This window comes from Moschus berezovskii, chromosome 14, assembly GCF_049115385.1.
Source record: "Moschus berezovskii isolate FMDL1 chromosome 14, NW_MosBer_1.0, whole genome shotgun sequence".
In the NCBI taxonomy this organism is placed as follows: Eukaryota; Metazoa; Chordata; class Mammalia; order Artiodactyla; family Moschidae; genus Moschus; species Moschus berezovskii.
The window spans coordinates 42,110,288-42,123,984 of NC_142473.1; the positions used below are offsets into that span (position 1 = coordinate 42,110,288).

General features: G+C 44.3%; 1 protein-coding gene across 1 annotated transcript; it reads right to left on the minus strand.

Moving 5' to 3' along the window:
* Nucleotides 1–7,751: 7,751 nt before the first annotated feature.
* LOC148775579 (calcitonin receptor-stimulating peptide 1) lies at nucleotides 7,752–9,171 on the minus strand. Its single transcript, XM_088843454.1, has 3 exons — nucleotides 9,086–9,171; nucleotides 8,197–8,334; nucleotides 7,752–7,905 (listed from the first exon to the last, which is right to left on the minus strand). Exons 1-3 carry the CDS (start codon nucleotides 9,169–9,171, stop codon nucleotides 7,752–7,754), a joined length of 378 nt encoding a protein of 125 aa, XP_088699580.1.
* Nucleotides 9,172–13,697: the final 4,526 nt, after the last annotated feature.

A 13,697-nucleotide genomic window follows, 5' to 3' on the forward strand; every position in this document is an offset into this window, starting at 1 on the left:
TTCATAATAGTAGAACACGTAGTTTTCTCTAGCTCACATGGACTGTTTATCAAGTTAGACCACATTCTGGGCCACACAGCAAACTTTGACACATTTAAAAGGAAATCATGCAGTCTCTGCTCTCAGATCATTGTGGCATTAAACTAAAAATCATTAACAGAAAACTACTGGTACCAAATGTATCACTCTGTTGGGGGATGTTGATAATGGGGGAGATAGATGGTGCATTTGTAGGGGCAGGAGTATGTGCGAAATCTCTTCCTCCCAGTTTTGCTGGGAATCTAAGGCCAAGCTAAAAACCTAAAGTGATTTTTTAAAAGTATGTGTACTGTGTAAAGATGGGGAGAATCCCAAGCTCTCCATCAGAGATTAGTACAAATGATTCTCCGCAACATTGGAGGAGAGGAACATCCTGAAAAATGTTGCAGGTACTGTGCGTCTGAAACATTTTTTAAAAATCATATTGAGATAGAACAAAGCAAAAAAAATTAAAATTAAAACTATGAACAATTGAGTTCCAGCTCTACGTCAAGCACTATGTATACGTTCTCTCTTATACTCTCAACATTTTAATAAGATGGGTCTCATTATCTCTGTTTTATAGATGAAGAAATAGTAAGAGAAGTCTGCTTGAACTGATTGTATTTTCAAGGTGTCACTGAGGTGCTGAGATGCTGGAACCTGGCTAATCTGCTACAATATCAGGTAAGAGGTCTGGTCCTCTAGACATGATGCTGAGTCAGAGGAGGACATAGGCATGTCATCCTGTTTCATGGCTAATGTGATTTGTAGTCAGAAGCTCAATGACCAGGCATGAATTATTTACAATCCTGTACCAATATCTGGGAGACTGACAATTTTACAGCAGGAAAATGTCAGTGCTGCCACTTAAGTAAATTGCTAAAAAAAAAAAAAAGAAGAAAAAAAGAAAACAAATCAGACCCATAACAACATTCACAAAATAACAATTTTAAATGCTTCAAAGTTCAAAGAAACAAAAATCCAGTAACTTAAGTCCTTCGGTTGGTATTATGCACTGTTTCACCTCATCTGAACTGTGGTTGTTTCTGTTGTGTTTTGCCAGTGGATGCAGTAGAAACATCTGGAGAAGGAAATGGCAACCCACTCCAGTATTCTTGCCTGGAGAATCCCATGGACAGAGGAGCCTGGTGGGCTGCCGTCTATGGGGTCGCACAAAGTTGGACACGACTGAAGCGACTTAGCAGCAGCAGCAGAAGTAGAGACAAGGGAAGAGTGCTGGGATCCAGGAGATAAGGTTCTAATTCCTACCCCTAACTCTAAAGGACATGACTTTGAGAAAATCATCTGGACTCCTACTTCCACATTTGTCAAACAGATCTCTTGAGTGGGGAGATTTTGAAGTTTCTTTCTAATTCTGACATTCTACAAATACACTGTAAATGTCATGCTGTCTTTACAGTATCTTTATTTAACATCAAGATACGCACTATTTGACCTCCTCCACTTGCCCCTGAAGGCACCATTGTCTTCTGAAAGAACTGCTGAAGGGGTCAACATGAACGAGTAAGGAAAATCACTCTAAGTGATTTTTGCGATCAGAAAAGCCTGCTTCTACCACCAGCTGCTCCGTATGAGGAGGGAAGGATTTTCAAAATAGATAGGAGGAAGGGAGGACAGATACCTTGCCCTTATATCCCTGGGCTTCCTTGGTGGCTCAGAGGTTAAAGCATCTGCCTCCAATGCGGGAGACCCGGGTTCGATCCCTGGGTCGGGAAGATCCCCTGGAGAAGGAAACGGTAACCCACTCCAGTATTCTTGCCTGGAGAATCCCATGGACGGAGAAGCCTGGTAGGCTACAGTCCACGGGGTCGCAAAGAGTCGGACACGACTGAGCGACGGAACAGAACGGAAAGTATGTAACAGTGCCCTCTGACGGCAGAGAGAGAGCTTGCCACCTGGACTGGCATCACCAGATCTTTCTCTACTTATTAAAAATGGGTCTACAGCTGACTCCAGGTACTTGCCTAAAAGCCACGCTTTCTGCAGGTTGTCAGCAGAAGCTTTGTAATATGGCTGCTTGGTGAGTTCACCTAGAACCTAAAGCATATATCTAATTGAGCCTTAAAAAGAAGGGAGAGATGAATAAATACCAATCTCCTAAGAATCAAAATTAAAAAAATAAAAGAATAATTCTGGTTTCTTAGGAAGGTAAGACTCACACAAATGAAATAATTTACCAACAGAGACCTACTGTATAGCACAAGAAGCTATACTCAATATTTTGCAATAACCTATAAGAGAAAAACATCTGAAAAAGTAGATACATATGTGTAACTGAATCACTTTGCTGTCCACCTGAAACTAACACAGCATTGTAAATCAACTATACTTCAATTTAAAAATAAATAAAAATCAAAAACAATAAAAGAGAATAAGCACTATTTTAATATTACTGCCATAGCAAATTATTACTGCTTTAATGACATTAAACAACACAAATTTATTAACTTACACTTCTGTGGCTATAAGTCCCGTGTCCAACATTGCTCTCAACATGCTAAAATCTTGGCAGGCTTGGATCCTTTCTGGAGGTTCTAGAGGGGAATCCATTTCCTTTCCCTCTTTCTAGTGGCCAGCACATTCCTCGGCTCAAGGGCCCCTTCCTCCATTTTCAGTATTGGCAAGTTGAGTCCTCCTATCATCTCACCCCAGCCTCCTCTTCTGCTTCCTTCTTCTTCTTGGAAGGAGCCTTGTGATTTTATTGGACTCACCTGGGTAAATCCAGGACCATCTCCCCATCTCAAAGTCCTCAGCTTAATCACATCTTCAAAGTCTCTCTTGTAAAGTAACATATTTGCATTTCCAAGGATTAGGATGTGGACTTCTGGGGGTGGAGGAGTTCTTACTCTGCCTACCACAATAAGTAAATGCTGGGCTGATTGGCAGGGACAGTAAGTGCTGGGGCTTTGAGAAGGGAGGCTGCTGTGGGCTGGAGCACTGAGGAAGTCTCCTAGGGCAGGTGGGCCAGAGCCAGAAAGTGGCTGGAGGGGGAGTAACAGTGTCTAAAAAGAGAGTGCACCTGATGCGGTGGGGCAGGGCTTGAGGAGATCACTCTTCGTATCAGGGCCACCCTCTGTGCCTCTGCTGGGACTGGCGCCCGCCCTGAATTTACCACCCGTATGGCTGCCTGTGTTCACTCTCCCACAGTTGTGTCTGGGAATAGTGAACTCTCAAATATGAGATGTTCCTCCTCTAGCAACTTCCAGTTTGTGTTCTTCAATGTTCCTGTTCACATGAGCTCCAGAGAAAGCGAAGTTATTGAGCGCCCTGGTGTTCATGTTTGGTGAAACTCCAAGAGAGAGGGGAAACGGACTGCTTTGCAACACATAACTCCAGGCCTTGACAGGTTATTTTTGCTGTTCTTTAGTCACTAAGTCGTGTCCAACTCTTGGCGATGCTACGGACTGTAGTCCTCCAGGTTCTTCTGGGCATGAGATTTCCCAGCAAGAATACTAGAATGGGTTGCCATTTCCTTTTCCAGGGCATCTTCCCAACCCAGGGATCGTCTCCTGCATTGGCAGGCAGATTCTTTACCACTGAGCCACCTGGGAAGCCCCTGATGGGTTATTAAGATGCAGTTAAATCCTGAAGTTGGTGCTTGAATGTTGAGCATGCCTTAGATTCCTTTGCCAATAACTAACAAAGGCTTTTAATGAAGTGAAGATTGGATTAAAGCCCACCTGAGAAAAAGCCCCTTCATTTTTTTAAACCTTATCCAGTATTTAATGATGCATGCAGGTTGGGCAGGCAAAAGGGAATTGTTGACACATGGAAGGTGTGCACGAGCCCAGGGACTTTTTATCACCTGGACTTGGAGAAACTTTCTAATGTGTCTTTGCTCCCAAGAGACATCTTGACCATTATTTAGGCATCAGACTTATGGAGCTTTAATATAGGGTTCCCTGGTGCCATTAGAGCCTAGAACCAAGGACACAATCTCAGTGGATTTTAGGTTAGACAAGAAATGAGAAAGGTATTGTATCCATGGGGTTTTCTTGGCTTCTCATTCTTGGAAAATGAGAAAGCCTCACTTACTTTCCTGTAGCATGGAGGTGACTTGCCCTCAGGGGATCCTTTTTAATCTCTTAATCATTTATGGGAAAGGATCAAATAACAAACCTAATTAAACATTTTAGTAAATTTCAGAAGACAAAAATTAACAAATTCTATCAATACTTTCTCAAACCTCAGTGTAAAACCTAGAACTAAATAAGTGAAGTATAGTTTTGGATGCTAATTTAAATTTTAAAGTACTCTTCTATGTTACTTTTCAAAGTGAAAATCAAAACAAAAATTATAGACCATTTTAAATATGAGATCTTTACATCTCATAAATAGGACAATAGTTATAGATGAACTCAGAGAACAAATCAGAGCATTATAATTCACTTAAAAGCTCAACAAATATCAGGGCTTCCCTGATGGCTCAGTTAGTAAAGAATCTGCTTGCAATGCAGGAGACCCTGGTTCAATTTCTGGGTCAGGAAGATCTATTGGAGTAAGGGATAGGCTACCCACTCCAGTATTCTCAAGCTTCCCTCGTGGCTCAGCTGGTGAAGAATCTGCCTGCAACGTGGGAGACCTGGGTTCGATCCCTGGGATAGGGAAGATCCCATGGAGAAGGGAAAGACTACCACTCCAGTGTCCTGGCCTGGAGAATTCCATGGAGTATAGTCCATGGGGTCGCAAGGAGTTGGACACAACAGAGAGATTTTCACTTCTCTTTCAACAAAGATTTATTGAGGGCTTATAATGTTCTACATGTAACTTTCCTCAGAGTGTTACACACTGTGGGATGACATAGACAAAAACAGAAAAATAATAAATAAAAAAAAAATAATAATAAATATATTGCAGCTACTGGTAAGTTCTATGAATAAAAAAAATTAAGTTGAATAATCAGGTGACAGTAATCTGAGGAAGGAGTATAATTTTGTGTATGGTGGTCAGGAAAGTCTTCTCTGAGATAATTCATCAGAGTTCTAAAGGAAGGGAGGGAATCAAGCATGCAGACTTTGGGGGAACAATATTTGCAGCAAAAAATCAAAATAAATAAGTGTAAAAACCCTGAGAAAGTTGGGAGTAAAACAAGCAATGGGTTAGTTTACAAGAGAGCAGAGACATGCTAGAGTATCTCAGACTGAAAGGGAAGCAAAGAATTGACAACAAGTGCAAAAGACAAGGAGATTTAACTTTCATTTAACAAATATTTACTGAATGCTGCCTTGTGCCAGGCATACTGTTCAATGAGTATCAGATTCAGCAATTAATGAAATAGCCATATTCCTATATAAGTGGAACTTAAATTGTTTACAAAGGATGGAATATACATAGTAAGTTGGCTAAATAAAATACATGTTATGATAGTAGGTAATAAGTAGTAAAGAAATAAAAAGAAAGAGGCAAAGAGGGTTAGGGTGGGCTGGCAGGTGAGGGACAATATCAGAAAAGATAGCCAGGATAGGTGATATTTGAATAAATATCCGGAGGAGTTAGGGCCACGGGGTAAGAGCATTCTGCAGAGAGGTACCAGCAGGTGCAAACACTTGAGGGGATTGTTGCTGATGGATATAAAATGAGGAGTCATAAGAAGGTGAGTGCGAGGGAGAAGTAGGATGTGAGACTAGGTGGTAGTGAGACTGTCGGTGAGGGAGAGAAAGGGCAGATGAACTTGAGCCTTGTAAGCCATTGCAATGTCCCAGGTCTCTCCTCTGTGAGATGGGGACTCAGTGGAGTATTCTATACCAAAGGGAAACATGGTCTGATCTGCCTTTGCAGCTAACACTGGGCTACGGTGCTGAGTACAGACTGAATGGAAGCAAGAGTCATAATTCTGTGTGCTTCTGAAGAAATAATAGTCAATTGGGTAAGAGGGGATGATTTTTCCAACTAAAGAATCCCACTTAACTGACTGCCCACCAGTAGAATTGACTTCCCCGGTAACCTTGAAAGTTATAGTCAACAACTTGTCACCAGCATTGCCAACAGATGCTAGGGATGTTGATGCTGTAAAATTTCTATATGGAATAAGCCTTTATATCCTATGACATCCCATATTCCTTCCAATACTAAGTATCTCAGATTCTCGAGCACGTATCACCTAAATCCCCCCCACGGTTAGAATATAAGCTCTGTGAATGCAAGGGTTTTGTCTGTTTCATTCATTGCTCTGTTCCTGAAGCTCAAATAGTATTAAGCATATAACAGACATGATAATTATTTGTTAAATATAAGAATGTCTCTCTGTTAAACTTAATGCAGGACCTTGAGCTACACACTTTTCTTCTCTGCATCTCCGAGTAAAAAGTTGGATTAGGTGATATCTGATGGTCTTTCCAGGTCTTCCAGTCTGTGATCCCCTTGTAAACTGTGAGCCCTTATTCTTAAGGGCTTTCAAGGCTATGAAGTGAATGAAGGGGTGCTGTTGGGAGGGAAGACAGGGATGAGTAAGGACAAACCTGAGTCAAGGAGAAGAGAACAGGTAACTCCTGGGGCAGGGGACTAGGGCACTCTCTGAAAATAAATGTGAATATCTCCTCGAGATACAGAGTATTCTAATTCCAATAAGGGTGTATCACTAGACACTGAGCATACCCCCGAGGATGGTATCATTGCTTCATTTGAGCCAGCCTGGTCACAAACTGTTCACAGGTCTCTGAGGTTCTCATGGGAAAAACAGCATCACTTCTTTTAAGTGTATTGAAAATATTTTTTTTATCTTGATGAAGTGTACAAATGAGAACATTTCTTTAAACAAAGAGTTCCACTGAGGCTCAGCACTACTATGCACCCCCAGACACCCAGAAGGCAGTGAGTTCATGTGCCCCTGAGGTTTAGCAGAACAGCTGACAGGTTGGCTGACAGGGCCCAGATTTGCTACCAGATAAGTCAATGAGATAGGTGTCATATTTATTGAATACAGAATCAAATATATTGATATAAAAAAGATGCACACTAGATAACTGCAATTATTTTATTATGCATTTAGTTTATTTCAAGGAAAAGAAGAGTGTTTTCAATATCGAGAAGCATGCATACATGGGTATTTTCCATGCTATTTTCTTTTTTTGTAAGGTGCCTTAATTGCAAACTAAAAGTAGAGTTCAGCTTCCTGGTGACCTAGGAGGGGGGAAAAATATAACAAATATTACTTATTAGTTAAGAGGCTCCTGTCATGTATTATCACAATTATTTTTTTATATTGATGATACTGTTGTTGCACTCAAGTTAGATGAAAGCTGAGGCTCAGAGTGGGTCAGGACCATAATCATATGGTTAGTAGGGGACAGACAGACAGACTTGAACCCAAGTCTATACTCTGAATTCAGATGTACATGACATAGTAGGGCATACTCTAAAAGGAGATAATTGCTAGAGAGATAATATTCAAATACTAGAATAGTCAGTTATAATCCAGTAAACCATGTTTTAAATAAACACAATTGATATTTCCTGGCAGAGGATCTCAGTGTCACAAGAAGAGACTGAAAAAATAGAGAAAAACGAACCCAAGTTTAAGGGTTTTCAGCTATTGGGACTCTATGTTCTTTCTCCAGACACTGTTGTGGGCTCCTTCCCCTGTGGATTTTTCACCCATATGAACCTGTGAAGGGTTAGAGTGTGGACTGCACCCTGAAGTACCCAGTCAGTTATCCTCCCATCTAATAGTACAAAGAGCAGTCACCTTATTCCAAGAATCATTTCACTGCTTAAAACCAGAAGTTCTTGCGGGGCCCATTGAAGATCTTGAAACCCATCTTGGTCGGCAACAAGTTGCTCCTCACCATACTCCCAGATCTGCTCAGCCAGCCTGCCAGGCGATGGGTCATGCAGGTGGCAGTGTTGCAGGCTCTCTTCTGGATGCTGGTTTGCAGGATAGAGAAAAAGAAAAGGCCTGTGAGTGAGAGTACGTGCTGCCCCACAGAATCATCACGGAAAATTACTGCTCTGAGAGGCACCAATAAACCTTAAGTATTTCTGCTAGAAATGGTGATGACAGCAGAATATCACAGGCCATTAGAAAAAGGGCCATTATCACTCCCCATAGACATTTTTAGGGGTGTCAGAAAACCCAAAGGTGGCTCCAGGATATGCCTTTCTGGGCAGGACAGGAGGGAGAGGATGCCCTGTGCTGGGTGGGGCAGGGTATCTCACCCGGAGCCCTCGGTCTTCTGAGCCTTCTCCGACTCCCGGGCCCTCATCTGCTCGTAGTCATTCACCATCGCAGCCAGTAGGAGGCGCGATTCCTCCTCATCCTTGGTAGCAGGATCAAAACGACCATCCAAGACAGACCTAGGGAGAAGCAAGCCCAACACCAGCTCTGAGCCCCGCCGCCCGCTACCCCCACATTCAGGATAAGCAGCTAGGTTTCCTGTTTTCTGCGACTTCCCCTGAGGATGTGACTGCCCCATCTCTCAATGGAGAGGGCAAGAGGTCAGTGATCCATCCAAAAATGCTGCTTCTCCAGAATTTAGGCTTTGGTGTGACTTCAAAGAAGTGGTTTGCTCCAAACTGCTAGTAGATTATCTAGGCTTGAGAAAACTGATGGTTAGATTTTCAGGAATTTTATGAACTTAGTGTCAAATACATCCATTATTAAAAATTACAATGATAATGATAGTATAAATCTGAAAATAGTTTCAGTATAATGTATTCTAAATGAAGGTGAGAAATTAGATGTATAGGTCCCATACATCTAAATAACAAACTTGTTGGCAAAATAATTAGCAGATTAGGATGTGATCCATTTCTCAAATTATGGTTAAATTAATAAACAGATTTCCTAAAGATACAAATATTTGGTAAAAAGAAATAAGTTATATGAAATTTACAATAACAATGTAATGTATATGTCTTATGTCTATTTTTAAACTGCGTGCTACATATCTTTGCCTCATAAAGATGATAAATTTATATATAGTTTACATTCATACATTACCAACCCCTCCATGAAAGCCAGATACAGCATGGTACAACTGGGAACACAGAATTTTATGAACCAGGGACCAGGGGAGGTGAGAGAATCCTAACAGGGCTGTCTTACCTGAGTGGTGCTGCATGAAACGTGCCTGCCTGGTACAAGACCAGGATGCTGAGGACCAAGAATGGGGGGAACTTCCAGAAACCCATGACTCGTCTCTGTAAGGGAAAAATAATGTCATCACCTGTAGCAGGTCCAAATTCCCTGAGCCCACAGATCTGGGCTCTGCTCCTGCCTGTGCCTCTAATTCCCTTGCATCCTGGCTTCAGGCTGGTCATTTCACTCCCCTTCACCTCCTTGGCAAAGTGGACTTCTGGATAATCCAGTAAGCCTGTAGGATGCTTGGTTTAGAAAAAGAAACCTTCCAGGAGACCTGGGTGAGGAAATCTCTGAACATAGCCCCCTCCCCAGCACCCCACACACTTTCACATACAACCTGTTGGCCAGGACTCCTGGAAGACAGACTGGGTCTGTCTGTACCTGTCACCACAGCTTTTCCCCTTGTACAACTCAAAGCTGTCACCCCAGTGCTGGGTTTTCCCTCATACCTGATTGGAGGAGGGGGTTAGAGAGGACTTATCACGGTAGTTGGAATCCTTGAGAAACTAACGAACCAAATTCTATGTCAGTCACGCCACACTTTTGTAAAGAGGACCCTGTAAGAAGCAAGCTGGGAGAGTCTCAAATTGGGACCCAGGATGAAAACTGGGGAAAAAGTTCCCAGAACCCACAACAGGGGCTTTCATTTAATGACTGTCTGCCCTTCAGACATTGTGCCTATTTCCCACCTGCCTGCACTGTCCTGGATTCCAAACACATTTCCCCGGGTCCGCTAGGCGTGAGATGTGACCCGTGACAGCACTGGCCACACAAAGTTATTCCTGCATCAGGATCAGCCTGCAGTACCCGGAAGCTCCAGCATCCCAGACTGACCTAAGCACATGAGCCGCGGGAAAGAGACTGGAGCCCGCCTGGGCACAAGAAGAGTGAAGAAGAGAGTTTGCAAACTGAGACAATCCAGTGTTACCTGTGGAACGAGCCTTGCAGAGTAACTCAGCTTGTGTGAAGAGACCAGGACAGGAGTGGACAGAGCCATTCAGACAGGAAGAGATCCGCTAAGAAAAAGTACTGGAGAGAGAGGGAAAGGAGGGGAGAGAAACAGAATCCCAGCTAAGCAGGAATCTCCGGCTTACCTGACGGCCGGCACCAGGTGGCTGGGAGCAGAGGAAGGAGCAGCAGCAGTAGCTTTGGCGGCAGGCGATGGCACTCTGGCAGAAGTGGCGGAGACACTTTAGTGCCTCTGAATCCTCCCAGCATCAGCAGCTGCTTTTATTCCCGCTGCTCTGGTTCTAGGGGGGTTCCGGGAGCTCCGGGCAACCAATGAGAGGAAGGATGTGAGCCCCAGAAGGATTGTGTCACCACTTGCGTCCAGAACATGGAGCATCCAGAAGTACCACCCCACTTGTATTTGCATTGAGGTCATTGATGGCGGGGGTGGGAGGGGGGCACAGAGAGGGCTTGGTGAGGACAAATGAAAAACACAGGAAAAGTAAGTTGGAATTTGAGGACAATTTGACGTCACGGTTAACTTTACCTGTTTGCTTTCAAGGGTTTTGAACAGGCACGCGTCCCACTCCATCCCCAGCCGTGTTATCCTGTAGAATAGAATCCAGCATTACCGGGAACCCTGACTTCCCTAGATTTGACCATAGACCCCCGTCCAAGAGCGCTTCAGGGTTAATGCGCAGCAGAGTGGATGATTCTGTGCCCAAGCGGGGAGTCGGATTCACAAGGCAGGAAGAGCGCACAGGAGAGCAGAGCGTGTGGAGATAAACTTTGTCAGATTTCAACTCTGTTCCAGCTATAAGTTTGCCAGGTGGTAGGATTGTGGGCTAGAAACTAGTAAAGTCTCAACATACTTATCTCTGAAATGGGAATCATATTCTAATCTTGAAGGAATGTTATCATTACTAACCATGTACCTGTTCTCCACCCAGTTAGGGATCTAGAAGAGCTTACCAGGGAAGTTCATAGAAGATTCCGTGGGATCAGGATACACTTTCCCAATCAACACCCTCTGCAGCTACCTGGAGTCATGCTGGGTGGTCCTTCATTGGGTAAGGAGGGGCTGGATGCCCCGCTGAGCCTGAGCAGGGAAGTGCAAGGCTTAGATGCCTCCCAGCTTCCAAGCGGACCTCTAGCCCCACGCCTCCTCCCCCACCATTCATCACCTAATGCTCACCCTCCTTCCCCAACCATTTGCCCAGCTGCCCCTTGCTTCCGGCTGCTGTTTGCCAAGATGTTCCAGTGACCCTGCACCCTCATCTACTGCAATTCAGTCCTCTGCTGGAAAGCCCGCCAAGCTTGCTGGTGCCGAAGAGTCCTGCGGGAGTGCAATCCCGTGCTGGCTTCTGTCTATTCTTACACACCCACAAACTCAGTACTGACTCCAAACATGTGCACGCTCCCTAACCACAGGCACTCACAAAATGACACTGGTGCGCCGGGGCATCCAGGTGATGTTCACAGTTCGGCATTAAGCGTATAGCACACAGCAGCAGGATTCCATCCTGCATCCATGACTCTCTGGAATAAACGTGCTCTGTAAAACCCGATTGCCCAGCACCTCGACCCTCCTACACCCTGCTCAACAGGTTTCTGGCTCTCTCTGTTGGAGCGACTGCTCTAAGCCTTCCAGGAAGGTCTGAGGTCCTGACTTGTCCTCAGCAGGTAGAACGCAGAGAAAGACGCTTCTCCCTGTACACAGGATCGCTGGGTCTGAGCGCACAGCACATGATCCACGCAGCCTGTAGAGACCCTCCAGCGCCGCAAGCACTGCAGCAGCATTGCGGGGCGGGGGCGGGGGGGGAAACACAGATCCCAGGTAGCTTCTTTTCTCGGGGGGAACTGATACTAGCTGAAAGGAGACATGAGTGACCGAGCCACAGGTTCACACCCAGACCTCAGTGTCAAGCCTCAGTGTTCATTCGACACGCCTGCCTCGCGCCACATCTCTTCCCTTCAGGTCGGTGCTTTCAGGGTTCAGGACATCTAACTTCCAAGATGCCCTTATTCCAGATTTCTGCTTCTTAAGCCCAGGGGTGGCACTGATGCAAGGGAATAAAATCTTGGGGTAGGGGAACTGGGTGTCTGAAACTAGCTCTCCTCTGGCAGGATTGCAGCGGTAGGGGCTAACCAGTCGGAAGCAGGAGAGTGCGATTGGGCACAGAGCCGGGAAAGGGAAGATGTGCAAGGGAAGGATTCAGGATGGCGGACCGCGGGCTCCTTCTGTCCTGGTGTCTAGAAGCAGAAATCGCGGGCTGAGACCCAGACAGAGATTTGGGGGCTAGGTCCCAAGACCAAATTGAGGACCGTGGCAATGCAGATATTTTGCAGCATTTAAGTGGGCTCTGCCACTTAAGACTGTTTTAGGAAAGGCTTTAAAACTCAGGTGGAAAAACAGTTTTGCCAAAATGACTTCCAAGACTCGAGGTTTCTGATCTGAAGTCATTTCTAAGTATGGGTGTCCTTGGATTGCCTTTTCCTATTGAGAGAACCATTGTCTTCACCAGTGCAATGGTGATGTAAAATGGTTAAGAAAGGAGGACTTCAAAAGCCAGAGTTATAACGCTGTGACTATGTGGGCTCATCCTGGCTTCCACGTGTACTGTCAGTCTTCCAAGCTCTTGAAATCTTCATTCATTCCCACTCTTGAAATCTTCAGGGTCTGCTCCCAGAGGGTGCTAACGCAGCCTCCAGCAATTCCAGCTTTTCTTGAAAAGTCAATCTGTCCAGATAGAGAGGGATTAAGATTAACTCATCCATCAAGTACTCTGAATTTCTAAACTGTGCTGATGCTGAGTTGGGGGCAAGGTTCAAAAACAAATTGACAAACAAAAACCGAAGTCCTTTCTTTGAAACATAGCCGAGTGTGTTGCACTCCAGGTGGCACTCACCCAATGTTTGTTAAATAATGGAAATTAATTTACTGTGGCAGATTTGCCAGCCAGTCTCAACACTATTATAGGACTCTAGTCCCAGTCAGCAGAGAAACCAAATGTACTTAGGTAGCGCAGCTTTCAACTGACTTCAAAATTGTGAGCTCACACATTTCAGAGACATTTTATTTAACATGCAGAATTGGTTTCCCCATCAAAGCTTCCAGGAATGAGACAAGGAAAGGAAGGTTAACCCGAGGGTTTTTTGGGTTTTTTTTTAAGTCTAGAGTCTCTTACTATGAGATATAAACCATTCTCCCCTGAGCCCATCCCTGCTTTACCAAGTGAACTCTCGTTGCTGAGCATGTGCTCTCAAGGTATGAGCTTCTTTACTTGCAGTAAGTGGGCTCAGTAGTTTGGCCGTGGGGACTTAGTTGTTACAACAGTGTGGGATCTTCTCAGACCAGAAAACGAACCGGTGTCCCTTGCATTACAAGGCTGATTTTTAACCACCAGACCACCAGACCGGGAAGCCCTCTTGGCTTCTTCTAATAGGCATTCTAACAGGTATGATGTGATATTCACTGTGGTTTTGATTTGCATTTCTCTGATTAGAATTTCTGAGCACCTTTTCGTGTACTTATTAGGCATGTATATTTCTTCTTTGGAAAAATATCTATTCAGATCTTCTCTCCCCCACCTTTTATTTGCTATTGAGTTTGTGAGGCTTCATAGAT